The sequence below is a fragment of the Vipera berus genome, assembly GCF_964194415.1.
Source record: "Vipera berus genome assembly, chromosome: 3".
NCBI lineage: Eukaryota > Metazoa > Chordata > Lepidosauria > Squamata > Viperidae > Vipera > Vipera berus.
In genome coordinates this window covers 10,402,397-10,429,007 of record NC_138204.1, presented here as the reverse complement: position 1 = coordinate 10,429,007, position 26,611 = coordinate 10,402,397, and the positions used below count along the sequence as shown (strand labels likewise).

The window sequence follows — 26,611 nt, the reverse complement described above, 5'->3', positions numbered from 1 at the left end:
CAAAGTTACATCTGTTTGCAAGTGTCTCCCGGGGTCACATGACAGTGATCTGGGTTCCCTGCAACCCGCTTGCCCTTACCAAGGGGTGGCCAATCCCTCTGTGAGCGTGTGGCCTCCGTCTGCAACCTTCCCTACCAGCCTCCTCAAAAAAAGTCAAGAGGGAATCCAGCAAGGAAAGTCACAAGTTGCTTCCTTCCTCTGGCACAACACCCAGGTTCCCCTGCCTTCTGTTGGCTGGCGTTCAGCGGGAGGGGATCCAGTGTGACATAGCGGAGAAATTAAGCTTGAAACGAAGCTCAGATCATACGGACCTGTGCTTTCTTTCTCTGACACAGTGTGCTAGTTCCAGGACAGAGCAGGGCTGCCTGCCCTTTTTTCAGCAGGCAGTTCTATCGCCCCGTTTGTTTAGTGACCACACTGGGATGGCCAGGAGAGTGGTTGTTCAGTGAGGCGATCAAGAGGGAGCCTCGCTTAACGGCCGTACCAACCGATGAGTGTGATGGGCAGGCTCCATTACGGTCAGACATCGAGGACTACCTGTCCTAACCAAGCTGGCTTTTTCCAAAGCTGGGCACCACAGTAAAGAGGTCAATAAATCCATCTTCTTACCAGCATATCCAAGGGGCACCCATAACTCACTCCGATGGTGTTCATACGCTTCAAGTCCACGTATTTGCCCAGGGCTTTCAGTCCTTTCATGCAACCTCTGATGGAGCCTCCCTTGGGGAATGTTTTCTTCAATCTGAAAAAGATGACCAGGTTGAACAAGAGATATTTGTGTTTTCAAAGGCTCAAGATCTTTAGAACTGGGAGGGGAATCAGAAAGCACACAGATAGAGAGGATTTGGGCAGACGGGTGGATTAAGGAACAAGAAGGAACAAAGTTACCAATCCACGTTCTTTTTCCATAAATCCCAGCCACCAAAGCACAAGAATGAAAAGAAATGAAAAAACCAAATACCCAAATTTAAAGAACTCCTGATCCCAGCTGACCCTAGGTGCGTGACAGCATAATGAAAAGTGTATAAGACACAAGGAAACCAAGTTCCACCTGCAATCATGAACACAAGAAAAATCTTACTTTTCGGGCAAGACGGAGGTGGGCACCCCACCTAAATAATAAGAGGTGGCCCCGTGCAAAATGTTTTCTTGCTCAATCATGAAGACAGTCGACTGCTCCAGACGGACCAAAACCCGATCCTTGGAACCCATTTTGAGGAGAAATAGCTGGATCTGGAATTAGACAAAGCAGACACGTCCATGGCATGGCTCCCGGTATCAGAAAGGAGTTTTACTCACAAAAGAGGCAGTTTCACTCAGGATTCAGACATTCTTCACAAAGTTATCACCTAAGCTAAGGAGACCACTGCACTCTAGAAACTAGAGCGCTGTTGTGATTCAGCGTCAGCCTGTGATACAGGCAGCTGAGTCTGATGATTCTGAAGAGGAGTAGAAGGAGGGGTTTGGAGAGCCTTTGGTGTCAGAGGGAGGCTCTGATGCACTGCAGGACTCTCAGCCTGGCCCCTCCCATCATGTTCCTCATCAGACTCAGCCATGTGAGCACGAGGTATTGGACATAGATGATTCACAGCTGGATCTATTCAGGGACGCTAGGAGCAGGAGGCAATCTAGCAGAACAGAACAGAGAAAGGCAATGAGGCAACTCGGTGAGAGGAGAAGGAGGCAATGAGAAGCCACACTTTGGAACTGCTAATAAAAGGGGAAGGTGTGGGAGGTGCTGGTTGCTGAAGGCAACTGTATGAAGATCTTCTGCTAGAGTCCTGGTCTGTTATTCCTGTTTAACTTGTTTGAACTTTTGGCTTAACTCTTGTTTGAACTTTTGATTTCTTTGTAAATAAATTTGTTTGGGTTTTTTCCAGCCTGTTCACTATAAAAAGGGGTTGTCCCTGACATTCAAACAGGGCCGGTTGTAGGCTGGAACAGAACAAGCACAAAGAAGAGCACCTAAGATGATTAAGGGCCTGGAGACAAAAACATATGAAGAACGGTTGCAGGATTTGGGTATGTCCAGCCTAGTGAAAAGAAGGATCAGGGGGGACATGACAACAGTGTTCTGTATTTGAGGGGCTGCCACAAAGAAGAGGAGAGTGTCAACCTATTCTCTAAAGCTCGATTCAGTGGGTTGGAACTGCATACAGTTAGTCCTCGACTTACGACCACAATTAAAACCAAATTTCCATTGCTAAGAAGGGGTTGCCAAATGAGTCGCGCCCAATTTTACAACTTTTTTTTTTGCCATGGATGCTAAATGAATCACTGCAGTTGTTAAGAGAATCGTGTAATCGTTACACAAAATCCACAACTATGCTTGTGGGAAGTCCCACAGTGGGAAAGCCACAAAGTGTGATCACATGACCTCAAGACACTGCAACCATCATAAAATATGTGCCATTTGCCAAGTGACTCAACTTTGATCACACGACCTGGGGAATGCGGCAACAGTTGTTGGTCATAAGTCACGTTTTTCAGTGCTGCCGTAACTTCGGATGGTCCACTAAGCAAATTTTTGTAAGTTGAGGACTACCAAGTAATTTGAAGTCAGTCACAGCCATTCTGTGGCCGTTCAAATCTAAAAAAAAATCCCTCCTCCGCAGAGAAAATGAAACGACATCCTTTTGCCCCGGGTCACGATAATCGAAAGACACAAGTTTTGTCCTTACTGCTTTGTTTGCGTGGTTGCTGACGGTCAGGGTGGCCTGATCCCTCGAAGGGGGCGCCATGCTCAGACCTCCACCGAAGTCATAATACAGCACGAGCTTCCCGTCTCGAACAGCCAGACATAGCAGTTGATTCTGTGGGAGGAAAAGGGACAAATCGCTCTCAGGCTTTGGAGTCTAAAAGTCCGTTCTCTACTGTACATAAAAAAAGTAAAGGCTTCCCCCAGTTCAGCTGTGTCCAACTCTGAGGCACAAGTGCTCGTGTCTGTTTCTTGGCTGAGGGAGCCAGCATTATCCAAAGTCATTCTCTGTGGCCAGGTGACCAGACTGACTATACGTCAAAGGCGCTGTTGTGACTCAGGGCCAGCCTGTGGGTCCGGCAGCCGGCTCAGATGTCTCGGATGACTCAGATGAGGGGGAGGAGGAGTGTGTGGAAGACGAACCGGCTGATGATGGTTTGGAGGCTTCGCAGAGCCCTCAGCCGGGGCCCTCTTCTCAGCTGCGTGAGCCCGATAGTGCGGAGGATGATGACCCACAGCTGGCCCTGTTCAAGGACGCCCGACGCAGGAGGCAGTCGAGCAGGAACAAACAGAGAAAGGCTGTGGGACTCCTCGGGAGGAGGCACAGGGAGGCCACGCCCTGATCTCTAAATAAAAGGAGTGTTTGGGGAAGGGCTGGTTGCTGAAAGCAACCCTTCCGTTTGAGGATTCAAGTTCCAGTGTTTTTGTTTCTTGTTCTGTTATTTGAGTAATAAATCTTGGCAGACGCTTTCCAGCCTTAGACGCTCTCCAGTCTCTACTGTTTGAACAGGGGTTTGCCTTATTGCAAGGCCGGTAGCAGGCTGGTTCAGAACAGGCGCAATGGACGCTGTTACCTTCCCACCAAAGTGGTACCTATTTATCTACTTGCATTTGCACACTTTTGAACTGCTAGGCAGGTGGGCAGGAGCGGGAGCAAGGGACGGAGCTCACCCCATTGTGCGGAACTCGGGTCTCAAACCTAGGCTGTCAGCTTTCCAGCTGACAAGCTCAGAGTCTTTAACCATCAGGGCCCCGCCTACTGTATACCGTCAAGTTTCCGACAGATGAGCTCTTCAAAGAACTCTGAGGCATTGTTTACCTTAAAAGTCTTTTATTAGAGCAATATAACATCGGCAATGCTTGGTTAAAGCCGGAATCTGGATTCCCCTCCTCTGAGCACAATAATATTAAAACATAGTTCCCTCCTTTTGTTGCTGTCATAAATCACATTCTCCAATTAGTTTGAAGGGTAAGTTCTCCCTCCTTAGCTTGACCCCCAGTTCTTTCTTATCGCCTCTTATTACATTCAACCGTGAAAATGCTCTGCTGCTATGTTATTGTGTCTAACTAATCCCCCATGCATATTCTTCCTTCCCCCTCCCATCTTCATCTAACTTTAACTCTAAAAGTGATACACAAGTAGAAATATAAAATAGCTGCTTCTTCATCCTTTGTCAAAGCAAGAACATCCGATGTTAGCAGCATTGACATATGTCAGTGATGGCGAACCTTTTAGAGACTGAGTGCCCAAACCACAACACACAACCCACTTATTTATCGCAAAGTGCCAGGGCTGCATCAGCATTGTGGTGCCCTCATGGGGGGCACGGGGGGGATGGCCCACTGGGTGGGTATGGCTGTGGTTGTCACAGCAGACTGGGTGGGCGTGGCTGGGGTGGGCATGGCCACCTCTATTTGGCTCATGGGGGGGATGCCTGTGGGGACCGTGCAGGGTTGGGGAAGATCCAGGGGGTCTCTGGCAGGTGGGGTGGTAGGAAGGAGGCCCGGCACAGAACAGGGGGGGAGGCACGCAATCCTAGCTGGGATTGGGGGGCCGTGGCGCCAATGGGGATCAACCTTTCCCTGCTGGGGGTGGCCTTTAGCTTGTTGGGTGTGGGCGTGCTCTAACACCTCTACTCGAGCTTGCTAGCTGGCCACTTTGCCTTTGTGCTGGGTGGGGCTGCCGCTCCAGGTGGCGGTGGCGCCCTAATGGATCTGCGCAAGCTGCTGCAAGCAGCGGCACGCGTGCCCACAGAGAGGGCTCTGAGTGCCGCCTCTGGCACGCGTGCCATATGTTCGCCACCACTGACATATAGAATGCTGTTTTAATCTGGGAAACAGCACAGGAAAACGAGGAGGTATTTTTCTACATTTGCCTCCTCGGATCCACCCGAGATGTTTTGGTGATATTTCTTTCTAACAACACTTGTACCAAAGGACTCAGATCCTCGCCACGTTATCGAGAATTGCCAATCAAAGTGACACTTGCCTGATGTCTCAGGAAGAAAATGATCCCGTGGTACGACACCAACCGCATCTCCTGCTCAAAGCGCTTGATGGAGCCCAGCTGACTCTCAAAGGTGATTTCCGCATAGCCAGTTCCATCGAAATAGGAGCCGTCAGTGATCCAGGGATCGCCCGTCGATTTGGATCTTTGAGAAGAAGGGAAGACTGGATGAGTGATATGCTCAATCTACACCGCTGTAATCCAGAAATTAAGAATTTGGAGATTTAAGAAAAATATATCTATACCAGGGGTAGGCAACCTCGGCTCTTTTATGACTCATGGACTTCAACTCCCAGAATTCCTGAGTCAGAATTCTGGGAGCTGAAGTCCATGAGTCATAAAAGAGCCGAGGTTGCCTACCCCTGATCTATACTATTAGTTGTATTTTGAGGAAGGAACACTGTTGAAAGACACTGAGCTTAGCTTGATGGAATCTTCTTTGTCTCTGGGCAGGAGATCATCAAATCAAATTACGTACAGGTAAGTCCTTGTTTAGTGACCGTTTGAAGTTACAACGGCACTGGGGAAAAATGATTTGCAACCAGCTCTCGCCCCACGAACTGTGATGTGTTTACGATGGCTGCAATGCCCTAGGTCAGGGGTCTTCAACTTGGCCCTTTTATGACTTGTGGACTTCAACTCCCAGAACTCCTTAGCCAGGCAAGCTGGCTGACGAATTCTGGGAGTTGAAGTCCACAAGTCATAAAAGGGCCAAGTTTGAAGACCCCTGACCTGGGTCATGTGATCACCACTTGTGACTTTCTCAGCCAGCTTCTGACAAGCGAAGTCAATGGGGGAAGCCAGATTCGCTGAAATGACTGCAGTGATTTGCTCAGCAAAAGGTTGTGAAATTGTGTGCGACTCACTTAACAACTTCCTTGCTTAGCCACGGAAATTCTGGCCCGAACTGTGGTCGTAAGTGGAGGACTACCCGTACCACCATGCCCATCTTCCAGGAAGGAAGGTTGTTGACCACATCCCGCCACCAAGCTTACCTTGTGCAAGGCTTCTCTGCAGTGGTGTCCAGATGGAAGGTGCGCTGGAAATTGTACAAACTCATCACCTCTTCATTGAGAGAATCCATCTCTATGCAGCCTCGGTAGTTAGGATAGCGCAGAGGTAGAGGAGGCTGTTGTGGGGGAGGGGAAAACAATCCATTGGCTGAATCCGTAGGAGCAGGGATCTTGTTTTCCATTTTCTCAGCAGAAATAATCACCCCCATCTGGTTACTCAAGCTGCAAGCTGGTTGCTTCTGTAAATTCTTGCCGCCTGCTTCAGTTGCCTAGCTGTCCTGCCTTTGCACCTTTGTCAGAACTGCCATCGTATGCTCGAGCTTCACATTGGCTAGCTGCCAGTCTGCCATGAACTATGGGGTGGTTGGGGTGGTGGAAGGAGCCAACAACTCATGGTACTTTCCAGAGGTGTCATCTCAAGGTCAAAGTGATGGGAATGGAACACAACGGCTCGCCAACCAGCCCACCGTTGAAGAGACTGTTCCCAAAACAATTTATTCAAATATAATTGGGCAATAAGGGACCAGTGGAGGGGAAGATCTAGATGGGGAAAGTTAACCGGAAAAATTTGCCGTGCAAACTTCAGTTCTGGCTTGGCTACACTGTATTCTACTTGGCTTTTAGTAAAGTATGCCTTTTGATCCAAATGAAGTTGAGGGTCTTTCTTGCCTAGAGGACCAAGTTGGGGCAGGTCTGACAGTCTTGCTTGATGGTAACAGAAGATTGTCTCTGGTTACCAGCCCCCCCTTGAATATGGATTTCCCAGGGAAACACAACTTTCCCCATATAGTTAATTGCCAGCTAGTTAAGTTCCCTGTGAAGCTTCCACCCTCAGCTTAATTTGGTCTAGTGCAGGGGTAGGCTCAGTTAGGACACTGAGCTTATTGATAAGAAGGTCGGCAGTTCGGCGGGTCGAATCCCAAGTGCCGCATAACAGAATGAGCACCTGTTACTCGTCCCAGCTTCTGCCAACCTAGCAGTTCGAAAGCACGTAAAAAGAAAATGCAAGTAGAAAAATAGGGACCACTACGGTTGGAAGGTAACAGCGTTCCGTGTGCCTTTGGCATCTAGTCATGCCGGCCACAGGACCACGGAGACGTCCTCAGACAAGCACTGGCTCTTCGGCTTTGAAACGGAGATGAGCACCGGCCCCTAGAGTCGGAAACGACTAGCAAGCATGTGCGGGGGAACCTTTACCTTTTAAGTTCCCTGTGAAGCTTCCACCCTCACCTTAATTTGGTCTAGTGCAGGGGTAGGCAACCTCGGCTCTTTTATGACTCATGGACTTCAACTCCCAGAATTCCTGAGCTTGGCTCAGGAATTCTAGGAGTTGAAGTCCATGAGTCATAAAAGAGCCGAGGTTGCCTACCCCTGGTCTAGTGGTTAAAGCATTAGGCTGGAAAGCAGGGAACCTTGAGTTCAAGTCCCGCCTTTAGGAATGAAAGCCAGCTGGTTGATTTTGGGCCAATCACCAGGAGACTGTGAATTCTAGCCCTGCCTGAGACATGGAAACTGGGTGGGTGACTTTGGGGCTAATCCCTCTCCCCCGGCCTAACACACCTCACAGGGTTGTTGTTGTGGGGAAAATAGGAGGAGGAAGGTGTGTTGGATATGTTTGCCGCCTTGAGTTATTTGTAAAAATGATCAAGGCGGAATACAAATCAAACAAACACGATCATAGGTGTGAAAGAACTTCGTAACTGTTAAAAAACCTAAAAGGGTAACGGGCGAACCATTGTCACCAATTGCTACTACTAGTTTATGCAACCTGATTCTAAAAAGTCCTAAGAATACCCCTTGTCCAACACAAGCAACCCAACTCAGCCAAACTCACCGTGAAGCTGGAAGGGTAGCCACCCACATACAGAACGGTGTTATGGGGCCTGAAGTTGAACAATCCATATTCTCCTTTGGCAACGCTGTCCCCTTTGGTCTCATGCAAGGTTTGCTTCTCCACCGTCACAGACATGTGTCCATACTGCAAGATCCTACAAATCAGGAAGACATTTGCTGATTTCTAGGCTATCTCTCCTATCCCTCTGCCAGGAAATGGCATTCAAGAACGCCCCAGAAAATAAAAATAATATAATCAGAACCAAATGAAAACATAACCAAAAATGCAGGGGAAAGTTGACAAAGCCCAGGGTGCAAGGAAAAGAAGGCAAAAACCAGCCCAAAGAGGACTTTTTTCCACGAGGCCTTAACAGAAAGCACTCCAGGAAGAAGAGGAGTGGAGTGGAGTGGAGTGGAGTGGAGTGGAGTGGAGTGGAATGGAATGGAACAGAATAGAATAAACAGAGAATAGAATAGAATAGAATAGAATAGAATAGAATAGAATAGAATAGAATAGAATAGAATAGAATAGAATAGAATAGAATAGAATAGAATAGAATAGAATAGAATAGAATAGAATAGAATAGAATAGAATAGAATACAGAATAGAATAGAGCCTTGGTGGAGCAGTGGGCTAATGCCTCCTTAAGTAACACCAGCTGCCTGCAATTAGTGCAGGTTCGCATCCCACCAGGCTCAAGGTTGACTCAGCCTTCCATCCTTCCGAGGTAGGTAAAATGAGGACCCAGATTGTTGGGGGCAATTAAGCTGACTTTGTAATAATGCCGCTTGGGGGGGGGGGCGAAAGCCCTAATAAGCAGGCATATACATAGAATGAAGGCTGTTGCTAAGCACATTGGTTTGTGCTTCTTAGATTGTAAGCCGCCCTGAGTCTTCGGAGAAGGGTGGGATATAAATGGGATTAAAAAAAATAGAATAGAATAAACAGAGAATAGAACGCAATAGAATAGAGTAGAATAAACAGAGAATAGAATAGAATAGAATAGAATAGAATAGAATAGAATAGAATAGAATAGAATAGAATAGAATAGAATAGAATAGAATAGAATAGAATAGAATAGAATAGAATAGAATAGAATAGAATAGAACAGTTGCCAAGGTTGGAGACCTTTGCCCTGAGGAACACCGATTGTCAAAGCCCTGCTTTTTTCCTGCCTTGTTTCTCCATACCTGTTGATGCTCACAGCAGCAAACTGTTCTCCAATCTCTTCATCGACTGTCAAATGTGCTGGTTCCTCATTTCCTAGCTTGTAGATCCATTCCACTTTGTGGTCTTTAAGGATTATGCCCATGTAGTCCCCAGTAGCCTGGAAATACAAAGAAGAAGAGTGAACGTGGTTTGGCCATCCATCGTGGGGCCCAGATAGTGTGGTTGGACCCGGGTTTTTTTTGGTTACATTGATTGTGAGATGTTGCAACTGTTCTGTGGTTTACGCTATCTTAGGTTTATTTATTTATTTTCATTTTCTTTTCTTTCCTCGTTTTATTTATTTCTTTTTTCTTTCTTAATTTCTGTAGGCGTTCAACTCAACAAAGTGCCTCTGGATGGCTGACGGTTCTAAAGCTATGAAACAATTAAAACAATTAAGAGCCTTGGTGGAGCAGTGGGCTGACGCCTCCTTAAGTAACACCAGCTGCCTGCAATTAGTGCAGGTTCGCATCCCACCAGGTTCAAGGTTGACTCAGCCTTCCATCCTTCCAAGTAGGTAAAATGAGGACCCAGATTGTTGGGGGAAATAAGCTGACTTTGTAATAATGCCGCTTGGCGGGGGCCGAAAGCCCTAATAAGCAGGCATATACATAGAATGAAGGCTACTGCTAAGCTTGTAAGCCGCCCTGAGTCTTCGGAGAAGGGCGGGATATAAATGGAATTAAAATAAAAAATAAAAATAAAAAAACAATAAAAGACAATAAAAGAGTAAAAAAAATAATCCAGAAAACAAAGACATCCAGCAGCCAAGATAATTAACCAACTTAACGGTAAAGAAGCAGAAGCAGAAAACGGCAGAAGCAAACCACACTTGTATTTTAACATTACTCTACTTAAACCATCTGTTCGCTTAATTAATTCATTCATCCAATTTCTATAGCCATCCATCTCAATCAATCACTCCGGGCAGCTTATGATTCCAAAAGAATTAAAACAATGAAAACAAAACAAAACATTTAAAAAAACAATAGAAAACATCCAAAATAAATACACACAGCAGCCAAGATACCTGGCCAGTTGACAGTAAAGGCAGGAAATGGGCCCGTGACACATTCAACAGCGCAGTCTCGGGAACACAACCTGGTTTGTAAAACCTTATGAAATGCCAACAGGGGTTGAGGCCATTCTAATTTTCGAGTGGGAGGACATTCTACAAGACAGGGGCCACTGTAGAAAAGGCCGCTCTTTTAATTCCTGTCAATCAACGCCAGGGGTTTTCAAGCTTGGCCCTTTTATGACTTGTGGACTTCAACTCCCAGAATTCCTCAGCCAGGAATGCCCGGCTGAGGGATTCTGGGAGTTGGAAGTCCACAAGTCATAAAAGGGCCAAGTTTGAAGACCCCTGATCAACACCCTTTGGCTGATGGGATCTGCAGCATACCCAACTTGCATGACAGAATGGCATTATTTAGAGCACGGGGGGGAGGCTCAGTTAATCTCAATGTACACATGTTGTACTTTGACAATAAAGGTTTATTATTATTAGCAGTGTTTTCATTGTTTGTATTTTGCTCTGATTGTTAGCTACCCAGGGTTGTGTATAAGAGGTGGCTGGCTAAATAAATAAATATGGGGCGTCTCTTACATGACCAAGGGTGGGACTCTACAGCCTTCTAAGGACTTACAACCACGGATATGGCACAATACATTGTGGTCTGAATTTGGGCTACACAAAACAGTTTTCCACTGGGACGCCATGCCAAATGTGGTTGTTTGGGTTGGTTCTTAGTCTTGAATAATAATGTGATTTAATTGCTTTCTAACACAAAACAATGGTGCACCATTACTGCTGTTACATTGAACAATATATGCTTACATACACATATTCATCATGCTATTTCTTTCGGGGATAAGAGACATTTTGCAAAGTGCAACCTCTGAGGAAGAAATAGTAATCAAAGATACTGGGCATAGGATAAAGAAGAGGAATCAAAATAGAGCTAAATCTACTTTACACCAACCATAAATATCAATAGTATTGAACAGCAATTGCATCATAATGCTTGTCAGAACTGCCATCCTTCACTCCAGCCTTGCTTTGCTAGATGCCAGCTTGCCATAAACTATTGGGGGCGGGGAGGAAACTGGAGGAAGGAAACTGGGGGGAATGGGGATATCAAAACTAAGCTTAGTGCCTTCCAAGACATCGGCTCGTCATCCCAAGGATACGGGCTTGTGAAATGGAATGTAACGCTCAAGATCTAGCCCTACCTTTGCAGGGACAGTTACCAAAACAACTTCTTTGAATGCGACTGGACAAACAGGACATAGCAGGGGTGCTTCGCGTGCAAAACCTCAGTTCTGTTTTGGATCTACTGTAACCACTTTTAGTAAAAGTATTCTTTTCACTACAAATGGAGTTGAGAGTAGCAATAGCACTTAGACTTATATACCGCTTCACAGTCCTTTACAGTACCCCTCTAAGCGGTTTACAGAGTCAGCATATGCCCCCCCCAACAATCTGGGTCCTCATTTTACCGACCACGGAAGGATGGACGGCTGAGTCAACCTTGAGCCGGCCAGGATCGAACTGCCGAACGGCTGGCAGCTGGCAGTCAGCAGAAGTAGCCTGCAGTACTGCATTCTCACCACTGCGCCACCGGGGGCTCTTACTTTCCTAGATAGAAGACCAAGCTGGGGCAGGGCTGACATTCTCAAACAAATGTGAGAAACTAACTGCGCCTATACTTTCCACCCCAAACCTGCTAGTTTGCTCTTTACTGGTTCTCGTTTTCTTTCCTGAGAACTTACATCCTTTTGTCCCAGGTATAACACAAAGCGTGTAGATTCATCCTGCGGTTTGTCTCTCTTTCTGGAGTCCGGGGTCTGAATGTAGAATTTGAGGGATGTGTAGGCAGCCAAATCTTGGAGATTGCTAGGAGTCCGGATTTGCACACCGGAAGTGCCATTGAACTTCACTGGAACTTTAATCTAAAAGGCAACAGATCAAAGGAACAAACGTATGATCCTAGACACTTCAAGGCTGGCACTGAAAAATACTGTTGTCTCAGCAGGATTCACTATTTTGATACTATTTTGTCCTAAACCTCCTTTAAAAATCCCCACTTCCAACCAATCCTTCTTAATGATGACCTGAGGAAGTAAGATTTTGTTTCTTTGAGTCAATTCTTTAATTGGCTTCATGAATTATGCTCATTTCTATAGGACTGTTCTTAAAGACTGGGGGGGGGAGGGAAATAATATACAGAGAGACCTTGTTGAACAACCACTCGTTTGGCAACTGGGGTTAAAAAGGTGTTGAGTGAGGGGGACTTACAACTGCTCCTCATGGTTGTGGCCATCACAGCACCTCTGTAGTCACACAATTGCGATTTGGGCACTTGGCAACTGGCTTGAAATTATGAGAGTCATAGCATCATGTGCCCAGGCGATCTCCATTTGTCTCCCAAGCAAAGTGAATGGACAAGCTGGCAGAGGGCCACAAATGGTGATCACGCAACCATGGAACATTGTGACTGTGTGAGATTCACTGAACAACAGTGACTGGGACTGCCTCAATTGCTATTGTAAGTTGGCAGGCTCACACTTTACAACTGGATCACTTAGTGACAGAGTAACAGAGTTGGAAGGGACCTTGGAGATTTTGTAGACCAGGGGTCTTCAAACTTTGGCCCTTTTATGACTTGTGGACTTCAACTCCCAGAATTCCTCAGGCAGGGACGCCGAGTTTCAAGACCCCTGTTCTAGACCAACTCCCTACTCAGGCAGGAGACCACTTCAGACAAATAGTTCTCCAATCTCTTCTTTAAAAACCTGCAGTATTGGGCATCCACAACTTCTGGAGCCAAGTCATTTCACTGATTAATTGTTCTAACTATCATGAAATTTCTCCTTAGCTGGTTCTAAGCTGGTTTTCTCCTTGATTAGTTTCTATCCATTGCTTCTTGTCCTGCCTTCAGGTGCTTTGGAGAATAGGTTGACCCCTTCTTCTTTGTGGTAACCCCTGAGATATTTTTAACACTGCTATCATGTCACCCGCTACTCCTTTTTTTCATTAAACTAGACATACCCAATTCCTGCGATCGTTCTTCGTATGTTTTAGCCTCCAGTCCCCTAATCATCCTTGTTGCTCTTCTCTGCACTCTTTCCAGAGACTCAGCAACTTTTTTTTTTTTACAATCCTGGCCTTGACCAATCAGTTAAGAGACCAGATTGTACACAAGTTCTAAGCCAAGTTGGTCTTCTCTTGAGGACCTAAACTCTGACATACAACTTTGTTTTGGAGTCCCATCATGGCAGAGAGCAGGACCCTCAGACATTGGATGGACTTTATGCCTTCATACCTTGCTGACCGCATTCCGGGCCAGTGAGATCAGTTGGCGCACCCGCAGGATGTTGTCCAAAACAGTCGCATTGTGGCTTCTTCTGTTTTCCAAGCTGGTCAGCTTTCCCAGGAGGACTGGGAGGGTGCTTTCAAGACTTGAGACTGGACAGCCGGAATAACCCAATGGGAACATAAAACAAGTCACAGAGGAAGCGTGTTATTCATCATAGATTACAACTGAATTCCAAAAAGACGTTTCAGAGTAGAGTGATGGTTTTATCGGGGGAAGGACCTCGTGCTTTAGGAGTTCCTCAAATATTTCATACCTCTCTCTCTCTCTCTCTCTCTCTCTCTCTCTCTCTCTCTCTCTCTCTCTCTCTCTCTCTCTCTCTCTCTCTCTCTTTCAATGTAATTATGAGCTCTGATAATTCCATTGTTTCCTTCAGATGACAACTGACATATTTCAGGACAAGAGGAAAGAAAGCAAATACAGAAGAGGAGACAAAATTACACAGAAACTGGTGGGTTTGGTTTTTTTGTTTGTTTGTTTTAAATGAGAGTGACTAAAACCAGAAAGTAGAGAATCTTTTTTCTTTCAGCATTCTGTCTCAAAAAATAATGTCGTGACGCTGAGACATTGGAATAAAAATAGAAGAAAATGCATAAAAGGGGAAACAAGAAAAAACACGAATCTAACTGACATTTTGCATCTGACATTATTTATTTCCCGGCTTTATTATTTTTATAACTAACTCAAGGCACTGAACATAGCTAATACTCTTTTTTCTTTACAACACTTTTCATGCCTAAGGCAGGACTGGAACTCAGGGTCTCCTGGTTGACTGGCCCCAAAGTCACCCAGCTGGCTTTCATGCCTAAGGCGGGACTAAAACTCACAGTCTTCTGGTGATTGGTCCAAAGTTACTCAGCCAGCTTTTATGCCTAAAGTGGGGCTAAAATTTACACTCTCCCAGTTTCTAGCCTGGTGCCTTAACCACTAGACCAGGGGTCGACAACCTTAAACACTCAAAAAGCCATTTGGACCCGTTTCCCGGAGGGGAAAAAACCACTGGGAGCCGCAAAATGCGCGCATGCGCACGCACGCAAGGGGGGGACTTGATTAAGAGTTTAATTAAAAAGAAATAGAGGCTGCTGTGCATGAGTTCTCTCTCTCTCTCTCTCCCTCCCTCCCTCCCTCTCTTTCTCTCCCTCGCTCTCTTCTGCAAGCTGACTTCATGCTGTTCTTGGACAAGCTGACGTACATTCTTATTGGGCTGGCTCTCCTGCCCTTGAGAGCTACTGCTTCCTGTTTCCTGTGGAGACGCAGCAAAGGCAGGTGCCCTGCCCAATGCTTGTCAGCTTCTTGGAGAACAGTGTGAACTATACACACACACAGAGAGAGAGAGAGAGAGAGAGAGAAGGGAAGCGCAAGTGCCTCTCTCTGTCTCTGTCTCTGCAAATGGTGGAGGATGACTAGGAGCCGCAGAAGAAGGCTGAAAGAGCCGCAGGTTGCCGACCAGTGCACTAGACCAAACTGGCTCTCAAAAAACATTAAACAAAAGTTCCTCAAGGCATTTATTCCAAATCCTCTTCCAAAGTATTTTTAATAGAAAAGAGTGTCTATACTCACAAAGGAATCCCGCTTTAGGCAGGATCCATCTTTATCCTTGTGAATTCTAAAGCTTCCTCCTTCCATTATGTATTCAAGATGGACAATGACTACTATTTCTATGTTACTTATATGTAAGGGTGTAGGTCTATACATATGTTGTATATAGTATATTTAAATGTATGTTGTGTGTGTGTATACACTTTGAGAACAAGGAACTAAATTTCATTTTTAATGTGTGCCATTTTGCCCACAGTAAAAAATGACAACAAAGGTTATCTATCTATCTATCTATCTATCTATCTATCTATCTATCTATCTATCTATCTATCTATCTATCTATCTATCTATCTATCTATCTATCTATCATCTATCCAAAGAAACAGAAATACTGAAGGAATGGGAATTATGCACCAGTATCTATCTATCGTGGGACGCGGTGGCTCAGTGGGTTAGGACGCTGAGCTTGTCGATCGGAAGGTCGGCAGTTTAGCGGGTCAAATCCCGAGTGCCGCGTAGCAGAGTGAGCGCCTGTTACTCGTCCCAGCTTCTGCCAACCTAGCAGTTCGAAAGCACGTCAAAATGCAAGTAGAAAAATAGGGACCACTCCGGTGGGAAGGTAACAGTGCTCCGTGCGCCTTTGGCGTCTAGTCATGCCGGCCACATGACCACGGAGACGTCCTTGGACAAGCGCTGGCTCTTTGGCTTTGAAACGGAGATGAGCACCGGCCCCTAGAGTCGGAAACGACTAGCACGCATGTGCGGGGGAACCTTTACCTTTACCTTTACCTATCTATCTATCATCTATCCAAAGAAACATAAATACTGAAGGAATGGGAATTACGCACCAGTATTCTTGACATCACGGGTGGCTTGATTCAAATCTTCACTTCTTAGATCTCCATACTGTTTTTTCCACTCGTCCAGCTTTTTTTCCATGTCACTCAGTTTTCCTTCCATCCCAGCCACTGTCTCGTTGGCCTTTAAGGCTGTGTCTTTGGCCTTCTGAATTTTCTCCGATGCATCGTCTTGGAAAAGAAACGAAACAGGGTGCAATTTATTTATTTATTTATTTTAAAAAAAACACACAACTTCCCAGAATTTAGATGAAAGAAATGTGCCCAGTTAAGAGTGTTCAAAATCCTGCAACAGTTCAGATTCATTTGAACTCAGGAAGAACAAATACACAAATCACCTAGCGCAGGGGTAGGCAACCTTGGCTCTTTTATGACTCGTGGACTTCAACTCCCAGAATTCCTGAGCCAGCCATGCTGAGGGGAAAGGAAGAGGTTTCCAAGCTGAGCCATGCTGGCTCAGGAATTCTGGGAGTTGAAGTCCACAAGTCATGAGGGGGCCATAGTTCCCCCATGCTGGCTCAGGAATTCTGGGAGTTGAAGTCCATGAGTGATAAAAGAGCCAAGGTTGCCTACCCCTGTAATCTAGAAGGTGGCACAATTTTTTCCATTCTTAATGACACAAGGATCCAGATGAGATGGTTTTCACGCAACCATCTAGCATATCCTGGAATCTCCCGGGTGCCGCTGCCTTCAGTTTGTAGGGCTAATTTGCCTTTGGGCGTTGCTTTTTCTTCCTTTTTCCTTACCAAACAGAATCTAGTCAGATTCTAATTTTCTCTTCAGAAGAGAAAGGCCAAATCCTTGTTGTGCAATGTTACAAGCAGTCCTCGACTTACAACATTTCATTTAGCGAACGTTCAAAGGTTACAATAGCACTGGACAAAAAGTGACTGATGACCATTTTTCACAGTTACAACCTTTGCAGCATCCCCATGGTCATGTGATCAAAATTCAGAGGCTGGGCAACTGGTTCGTACTTATAACTACCGCTGTGTTCCAAGGTCATGTGGTCCCCTTTTGCGACCTTCTTGATAGACAAAGTCAGCGGGGGAGACAGATTGACTTACCAGATTCACTTACAAACTTAACCACTGCCGTCATTCATCCAACAACTGTGGCAAGAAATGTCGTCAAATGGGGCAAAATTCACTTAACAAATGTCTCACGTAATAACAGAAATTTTGGCCTCAATTGCAGTCGTAAATCAAGGACTACTTATACATAATTAGGGACCTTCCGTCCAGAAGCTTGGCAGATTTACTGATATAACCTCACCTGATGATTTGAAATCTCCAGTTGGTTGAGAAGAAATCTCACAGATACAGACAGTCCTCGACTTACAACCACAACTGAGCCCCAAATTTTAGTTGCTAAGCAAGGCAGTTTCTGAGTGAGCTTTGCTCCATTTTATGACCTTTTTGCCACAGTTGTGAAGCGAATCTGGCCTCCCCCATTGACTTTGCTTGTCAAAAAACCGGTTGGGAAGGAATCTGGCCTCCCCCATTGACTTTGCTTGTCAAAAAACCGGTTGGGAAGGTTACAAATGGTGATCCCACGATACTGGGATGCTGTGACCATTCTAACTACGTGCCGGTTGCCAAATTTTCATGATGCGACCGTGAGGGATGCTACAGTGGTCATTGTGTGAAAACTGCTCATGAGTCAATGTTTTCAGTGCCGTTGTTACTTCGAATGATCACTAAATTTATTTATTTATTTTTATTACATTTATATCCCGCCCTTCTCCGAAGACTCAGGGCAGCTTACAAGCTTAGCAGTAGCCTTCATTCTATGTATATGCCTGCTTGTTAGGGCTTTCACACACACCCCAAGCGGCATTATTACAAAGTCAGCTTAATTGCCCCCAACAATTTTACCTACCTCGGAAGGATGGAAGGCTGAGTCAACCTTGAGCCTGGTGGGACGCGAACCTGCACTAATTGCAGGCAGCTGGTGTTACTTAAGGAGGCATCAGCCCACTGCTCCACCAAGGCTCTGAATGGTTGTAAAGTGAAGGGCTCCTGTATGGCTATTTGGGAAATCTGTGAAGTCAATGACAACACATAGGCTTACCATGGACCATGGCCAACTTGTTCTTCGCTGAGTTCAGCTGGTTCAGAAGCTGCTCCTTCTTGGTTTCGGTGCCAGCCAATTTGTTCTTGGCTGCTTCCAGTGTTCCCTTGACTTGGGATTAAAAAATTTTTTTTAAAAAAAGTACATGGTTATTGAAATTCAAACCAAGATTTCATGAAGTAACATTTCCAGTGGCAACATTAAAAATATGACCTCGGGCTACGAATGTTGAGGTCATGCACTAAGAAATTCCAGAACTGTGTTCTGCAGCCCTTGTATTAAGTTGAACTGCTGTTACAGCTTCACCTGTCTCATTGATAGACAGCTGCCGCTTAAATCCAAGAACAGCACAAAAGAAAGCTTACATCCTCTTTTTACCAATTCCAGATGATCTGGAATTAAAACCAGAGAGAAAATTGAAGTGTTACAGAACTGTTTTCATTTGTATTGTTATTCTTATAACCTTTTGCCTTGTACCAGAAGGCAAGACAAGAAACAGTGGGTGAAAACTAATCAAGGAGAGAAGCAGTCTAGAACTAAGGAGGAATTTCCAAAAAGTGAGCACAATTAACCAGTGGAACGGCTTGCCTCCAGAAGCTGTGGGGGCTCCACATCATCACTGGAGGCTTTTAAGAAGAGACTGGACAGCCACTTGTCTGGAATGATACTATAGGGCTTCCTCCTTGAGCAAGGGGTTGGACTAGAAGACCTTCCAAGGTCTCTTCCAACTCTGTTATTCTAACTTCTGGCTTTATATCCTGTTTTTTTACATATATATTTTCTATAAACAATGCCAAATACCTAATTAACTGAGGTGTCGTGGTTCCAATAAATGACACAGTTCAAATAAAATGCAAACACTGTTTATCTAAAAAGTCTTAATAATGAAACGAAACATTGGCACTCATGGAGGGATGCCAGAATCTGAAATCTCCTTCCCCACCCCCCAAACCCATCTTAACACACACACAACCCCCACCCTTATCTACACGTCATAAATCACATTATCCAATTAGTTTTACATATGAGGTTTCACTTCCCATTCTGTACACGGGCTTTTCTCATTTTCTCCCAACATCCGGGTAGATTTCCTCCCGGCCAAATGAAGCAGTTAAAGTAAGGCATTGACACGAGGTACAGACCAAAATAACTCTCATTCTCTTCCTTACGCAGAACAAACACACGCTCCATGGCTCAGTTGTTTGACTGGACCAGTTCTGGGCAGGCAGTAATCAGATGGAGGCAAAACCTCCAACCTCCATTAATCCAATTTAAGGACAACGAAGAGCCGTTAAGACCACCAAGGCATCAGATGACAATGCCGGGTGTGATACGCAGTGTGGCAAACAGTGTAAAGAGGAGGGATTGAGGGGAGAAGTCGGGTCTAATGGACCAGACTGGGTGGAGAAGGCGCTGCTGGCTTCTTGCTCACCTCCACTGAGCTTCCTTTGCTCTCCCTTTGCAGCTTCTTCTAAAGCACGGCTGTCTTTCTTCATCTCCTTTGCTTTGTCTCCAAGGTTGTGCTTGAGGACATTCTGCAAATAAATAAGATAGCTGGTCCCATCTCACCTGCCAAGAAACTCACACAGAATATTTTGAGGCTACGCCTTAGGCAAGATGTGTTGTGATTCAGCGTCAGCCTGTAATACTGGCAGCTGAGTCTGATGGATCTGGAGGAGGAGGGGTTTGGAGAGCCTTTGGTATCAGAGGGAGGCTCTGATGCACTGCAGGACTCTCAGCCTGGCCCCTCCAGTCGTGTTCCTCATGAGGCTCAGCTGTGTGAGCACAAGGTATTGGATGTAGACGATTCACAGCTGGATCTATTCAGGGATGCTAGGAGCCGGAGGCAATCCAACAGAGCAGAACGGAGGAAGGCAATGAGGCAACTCGGGAGAAGGCAATGAGAAGCCACGCCTTGGGACTGCTGATAAAAGGGGAAGGTGTGGGAGGTGCTGGTTGCTGAAGGCAACCGTTTGAAGATCTTCTGCTAGAGTCCTGGTCTGTTATTCCTGTTTACCTCTTGTTTGAACTTTTGGTTTAACTCTTGTTTGAACTTTTCGTTTAACTCTTGTTTGAACTTTTTGTAAATAAATTTGGTTGGGTATTTTCCAGCCTGTTGACTATAAAAAGGGGTTGTCCCTGACATTCAAACAGGGCCGGTTGTAGGCTGGAACAGAACAAGATGTTTGTGGAGATTCTCAGTCATCCAGGTCGTAAGCCATCCGAAAGATGCTTTTTTTTCAACGAGGCAACTGGACTTTCTTACTTTTTCTCTGAAGAGGTTTCGCTTCTCATCCAAGAACCATCCAGCCAGAACTGAAGAAGCTCCTTGGATGAGAAGCGAAACGTCTTCAATGAAAAACAAGAAAGTCCCGTTGCCTCGTGAAAGTGCATCTTTGGGGCCCTATGCAAGAGTACCAGCCTCCATTGGTTGTCTTCTCTTGGTGCACACTCTTCTCCCTCTAGCCTCTACTATTCCATGACTGCCTAGAATCCAGGTGTTCCTCGAGCCCAAAATTTCTGTTGTTAAAACAAGACAGTTATTAAGTGAGCTCTGCCCCCAATGACCTTTTGTGACCTGAGTGATAAGGAGCTTGTGGGCAACGGATCTCCTAGCCACCACCTCCACCTGCTCAAATAGAAGCCATTTCAAAACCAGAAGGTCTGATCCCTCAATGAAGTGACACTGGGGCTTGCACAGATTTTGCAGCTCCAGAAATCCTGGGCGCTCCATCACTGGAGATTTTGAAGAAGAGGCTAGACAGTCACTTGCCTGAGATGGTATAGGTCAGGGGTGTCAAACTGTCGGCCCGCAGGCCAGACGCATCATCCGGAAGCCTTGCCCACCCCATTGCCAGCAATGGCAAAACCGTCCCAATATGTTACATAACATCACGTGACGTCGCGAGTTTGACATGTCTGGTATAGGTCCTCCTGCTTGAGCAGGGGGCTGGACTAGAAGACCTCCAAGGTCCCTTCCAGATTCTATTCTATTCTATTCTATTCCTATTCTATTCCTATTCTATTCTATTCTATTCTATTCTATTCTATTCTATTCTATTCTATTCCATTCCATTCCATTCCATTCCATTCCATTCCATTCCATTCCATTCCATTCCATTCCATTCCATTCCATTCCATTCTATTCTATTCTATTCTATTCTATTCTATTCTATTTTCTATTCTATTCTATTCTGTTCTGTTCTGTTCTATTTTCTATTCTAATTCTATTCTATTCTATTCTATTTTGTGTTCTGTTCTATTTTCTATTCTAATTCTATTCTATTCTATTCTATTTTCTATTCTGTTCTATTTTCTATTCTATTCTGTTCCGTTCCGTTCCGTTCCGTTCCGTTCCGTTCCGTTCCGTTCCGTTCCGTTCCGTTCCGTTCCGTTCCGTTCCGTTCCATTCCATTCCATTCCATTCCATTCCATTCCATTCTATTCTATTCTATTCTATTCTATTCTATTCTATTCTATTCTATTCTATTTTCTTTTCTATTCTATTCTATTCTGTTCTGTTCTATTTTCTATTCTAATTCTATTCTATTCTATTCTATTTTGTGTTCTGTTCTATTTTCTATTCTAATTCTATTCTATTCTATTCTATTTTCTATTCTGTTCTATTTTCTATTCTATTCTATTCTGTTCTGTTCTGTTCTGTTCCGTTCCGTTCCGTTCCGTTCCGTTCCGTTCCATTCCATTCCATTCCATTCCATTCCATTCCATTCCATTCCATTCTATTCTATTCTATTCTATTCTATTCTATTCTATTCTATTCTATTCTATTGTCATCTAAGGAGAAAGCAGTCCTCCATGAAAATCTCAGCTGTCTCACTAAAACAACAAAATTATTACCCTGGACAAGAGAGGGGGGGGGGTTGACTGCTGGGTCTTGGCAGGTGAGCTGGCTATAGCCCTCTTTCAAACAGAGATTGCAAGACAAACATTCCTACCTTCAAAGCTTCATCAGAAGCACGGAGGGCTTTGCTGGCTGCCTCGTCTGCATTCTTCACCGCCTCAATGATGCTGGCATAGGCGTTGGAAGCATTGATGGCCCTTTGAATAAAGCCATCCTGGTTTGTGCCATGGATAATGCTGTTTTGGAGAACAAAACAAATACCCATTTTTATCAGAAGTGCCAACTGGATTCCTGCTGCCAACAGAAGGACTGAATTTTCAATGGTGTTAACTAGTTTTATTTCCCCACAATTTCAATACAGGTAGTCCTTGACTTACAACTGTTCATTTAGTGACCAATCAAAGTTACAACGGCACCGGGAAAAGTGACTTATGGCCAGTTTTCACACTTAACAACCACTGCAGCATCCCCAGGGTCACGTGAGGAAAATTCAGATGCTTGGCAACTGACTCATATTTATGACGGTTGCAGCATGCCAAGATCACGGGTTCTCCGTTTGCGACCCGTCGAGGTGTCTTCCGACAATCAAAAATACTGAATGAAGCTTTATTCACTAAACGACCGGGGGATTTACTTAACAAATGCAGCGATCTGCTTGACAACTGTGGCAAGAAAGGCCATAAAATGGGACAAAATTCACGCAACAAATTTCCTCCTAAACAACAGAAAATTGGGTCTCAGCTGTGATTGTAAGTCAAGCACTACTTGCGGAGGGTAGTTTGCAGAAGAGCTGGTCAATTTACGGAGTTTCAAGGATGGGTCTTTCCTAAGATCCATCACCAATTATCTCTTCTCACCTCCGTGCCTTTGAAGGACTGACCCAGGGGTCCCCAACCTGTGGGCCGTGGCCCACTAATGGGCCATGAGGGGTTTGCAACGGGGCTGTGGAAATGGCTGGCAAGGGAGCACGCGCAGCCTTACCTGCACTAGTGGGTGAGCGCACCCGCTCCAAGTAAGTGAGCAGCAGGCCCACGTGCACACCGCTCGTGCAAATGGAGCCGTTGCGTGCGCTTAGCCACCACTCATGCAGAACCATCCCCTCTCCTTCCCCTGCCGGTCCGCAAAGCCAGAAACATTGGGGAACTCTGGGCTAACCAAGCAGGAGAGATCGGAAAGACCTGCAAACCGCTCTTCCTTGCATTTAGAGTAATACTATTAGGAAGAAACCCACTCTATAAAAAGACAGGAATCGAGTAGTTTTGAAATAGGCCAGATTATGACTGTAGCAAGAATACAGTAAAATACAGTCGCTTCAAAAGTAACACCTAGTAATTGGTGAAGTATTAAAACAACCTCAACTCTTTGGTGACGGAATGTAGTCTGGATTCCCAAGAGGGAGGGGCTGCATTTGGGAAGACCACACTGTTCAGATAGTTTGCGTGAGAGAAAGAAGGTGAAGACAGCTCCTCCTTAACGGTTCTCAGTGCAAATGCTTTACGGGGGCTGGTAGTCTGCCTTACTTTGGCAAGATTCCGTCTATATTTATTTATTTATCAAATTTATTTGCCGCCCATCTCGTATCCAATGACTCTGAGCCGTTACAGCAGCAAACATTAAAGAAGAAAAGACATTAAAATCAACAGTTATGGCACACAGCAGATAAAATCATTCACAATTACTACAGGTGAGGAACAGTAAAGAAATCTACTAGGAAAAGTTGCAATGTCTTTTTTTTGATTTTTGAAGCCTGACAGCGTGTGTGTGTGTGTGTCTGTGTGTGTGTGTGTGTGTGTGTGTGTGTGAGAGAGAGAGAGAGAGAGAGAGAGAGAGAGAGAGAGAGAGAGAGAGTGGGGGGGTGTTCACGTTAAATCCCTAATGTTGAGAAACAGCCTGAAATTAGATTATGTCTTCCAAACTTACTAACATAATGATTTAAAAAAGCATTTCATGGCGCGCAACCCTTCCATCTAGTACAAAATAAAGCCAACTCTCTTTTCAGTCAAGAAGAAAAAGAAGAAACTCTTAAATTAAAAAATAAATAAATTCTACCGTTAAGATAAAATATTCATTTTTAATATTGGAAAGCATCTTTTTTATTTTTTTGTTCAATGTTCAGGTTGCTTTGAAAGGACTGCGATGCCAGAAAAAGAATTCAATCACGTACGGAGCAATATTGAGATTTCTAGTATTGCCAAGAGGGACCCATTTCCGAGCCAGGACCACAGCTGGCTTTGGATACAGGGCAATCCTGAAGCTGATGACTTGATATATCACAATTGCAGGAAAATTCTTCTAATGACCAGTGAGATGAAAAATTGGAAGCACATTCTGCACTGAGAAATATTCCAGAATGGCACTGATTCAGAAAAGCCATCATTTACCTGATGTCAAACATCGGTTTTTCTTTTTCAAAATTGCTTTGAAAAATACCTGCTTTTCTTGACTTTCCATGTCACCTTTTTTAAAAGCAAGAACTGGTTTACTGTACAGCGAGAACTGATTATATATCCTACTGCAATCTATCATTTTCTCTTCTCCTTGAACGCAAAAATCGTTTTCCCCCCCCCCTCATTTCACATTTGTGTTCAATACACTTATCTGAAACTTGGCTGTTTTGGAAAAAAAAGAAGAAGGTCGTGTTGAAATGCAGAATGACAATGAAGATAGTCCTCAACCTACGACCACAACTGAGCACAAAACTTCTATTGCTAAGTGAGACAGCTGTTCCTTGAGTTTTGACCCATTTCCTGACCTTTCTTGCCTTCGGTTGTTAAGTGAATCACTGCAGTTGTCAATAGCCATGGTTCTAAAATGAATCTGGCTTCCCAACTGAAGGCTGCAAAAGCTGATTGCAAGAGCCCGGGACATTGCAACCGTCATAAACATGAGTCAGTTGCCAAGCGTCTGAATTTTGATCATGTGACCATGGAGATGCTGCAACGGTCGTAAGAGTGAAAAACAGTTATAAGTCATTTTTTTTACAGTGCCGTTGTAACTAAATGAACTGTTGTAAGTCGAGGACTACCTAGGATCTAGAAGGAAGTACTTTTATGTCTGAGGATAAACATAAATCCCCAAAAAGAACCGGTAGGAGCACCTCCATAACGGACAAAGAAGAAAACAATAAATGAAGCAACGTAGTTATTCCATACTTTGCAGGAATACTGGAAAAGCTGAGGGGGAGCTTCAGCCAACACAACACACGTGCACACTTCCAAGCCAAGAATACACTAAGGCCGAAGCTTGTCCGCCCCAAGGATAAAACACCCAGACACAAACTGAGCAACATGGTATATGCAGTACAATGCAGCGAGCCATGTGCCGATCTGTACATTGGGGAAACGAAACAGCCGCTTCATAAACACATGGCACAACATAGGACAGGACAAGAGTCAGCAGTCCATCTGCATTTGAAAGACAAAGGCCGCTCTTTCGAAGACAGAAAAGTCCACTTTTTGGACAGAGAGGACCGCTGGTTTGAAAGAGGGGTCAAAGAGGCCATCTAGGTCAAAACTGAACAGCCCTTTCTCAACAGAGGGGGAGGGATACAACATCAACTATCTCCAGTCTACAACACAGTCCTTTCAGTCGTTCCAAGAAGGCTCCACATCCATTTGCACCATTCAGGTGACCCTGAGGACACAGATAAACCTCCAAGTGGCCTCAACGACTCTCTAAAAGAACGCCAATGACCAGCCGTCTGCGAGGAGTATCAATCCTTCCGTTCCCCACCATTCAGTCAGAGATGAAGGGAGCTTCTTGGATGAGAAGCGAAACGTCTTCAAAGGAAAAACAAGAAAGCCCAGTTGCCTCCTGAAAAAAAAGCATCTTTGGGCTGAGGAGAAGAAGCTTCACTGCATTTCAACAGCCGGTCAGGAAATGAGACGCCATGAAATGGGAAGCAATTATTACCTGGAGAGATTTCGTGCCAGGTCATCTAGTAGTTTTGCATGCTGCTCTGCCAACTCCACCTTCTGGATCTTGTTGCTAGCCAAAGTGTACTCCTTCGCCTTTTCAGACAGAGGATATCTGGCTCCATCTAGCTGGGCCAGTAACCTCTCAGATTCCTGAAACACAAAGGAAGCATTGGTCACCATTCAGAAGACCTGCTTTGCCACTCTTTCTCTTTCTGGATGAAGGGTCCTCTCCGAAGAATCGGGAGAATATCCAAACACCTGACGCCGGCTATGATAACCAACTGAGCCAGTTTTTCCCCAGCCTTAGTAAGATATGTGGACTTCAACTCCCAGATTTCCCCAGGCAGCCACGCTGCCTGAGGAATTCTGGGAGTTGAAGTCCACACATCTTAAAAGTTATCAAGGCGGAGGAACACTTCTCTGTCCCAAGCAGCATTCTGAAACACTACACCTCAGGATCAAAAAAGCCAACATACTTCCTCTTCCTCCCTAACCTTGCGAGCTTTTTTTCTTGTGTAGTATTCATGAAACAGTTGTAGCTAGTCCTCGGCTTAACGACCACAAATCGAGCCCAACATTTATGCCGTTAAGTGAGACATGTGTTACGTGAGTTTTGCCCCAGTTTACGGCCTTTCTAGCCCCGGCTGCTAAGTCAATCCTTGCAGTTGTTAAGTTAGCCACATGGATGTTTAAATGAATCTGGCTTCCCTGTTGACTTTGCTCGTCAGAAAGTTGCAAAAACTGTTCACCTGACCCCAGGGCACTGCAACCGTCATTCATATGAGGCAGTTACCAAGCGTCCGAATTTGGGGGAATGTTGCAACGGTTGTGTGAAAAATGGACATAAGTCACTTTTTTCAGTGCTCTTGTTAGCTTGGAAGAGTCACTAAATAAACTTGTCATGGTTCCGACAGATGAAACTCTTCAAAGAACTTCGAGGCATTGT

General features: G+C 45.0%; 1 protein-coding gene across 1 annotated transcript in view; it reads right to left on the bottom strand.

The window, feature by feature from the left end:
• Positions 1–26,611, bottom strand: part of LAMA5 (laminin subunit alpha 5) — a 240,553-nt gene that overhangs the window by 16,573 nt on the left and 197,369 nt on the right. The window contains exons 55-68 of the mRNA XM_081322853.1: positions 25,661–25,815; positions 21,843–21,984; positions 19,319–19,421; positions 17,887–17,997; positions 15,805–15,984; positions 13,367–13,509; positions 11,814–11,993; positions 9,023–9,159; positions 7,833–7,986; positions 5,981–6,114; positions 4,968–5,130; positions 2,682–2,813; positions 1,082–1,233; positions 610–742 (exon numbers count right to left, since the gene is read on the bottom strand). Coding sequence (XP_081178979.1) covers positions 610–742; positions 1,082–1,233; positions 2,682–2,813; positions 4,968–5,130; positions 5,981–6,114; positions 7,833–7,986; positions 9,023–9,159; positions 11,814–11,993; positions 13,367–13,509; positions 15,805–15,984; positions 17,887–17,997; positions 19,319–19,421; positions 21,843–21,984; positions 25,661–25,815 — 2,019 coding nt within the window. The remainder of the gene's footprint in view (positions 1–609; positions 743–1,081; positions 1,234–2,681; positions 2,814–4,967; positions 5,131–5,980; positions 6,115–7,832; positions 7,987–9,022; positions 9,160–11,813; positions 11,994–13,366; positions 13,510–15,804; positions 15,985–17,886; positions 17,998–19,318; positions 19,422–21,842; positions 21,985–25,660; positions 25,816–26,611) is intronic.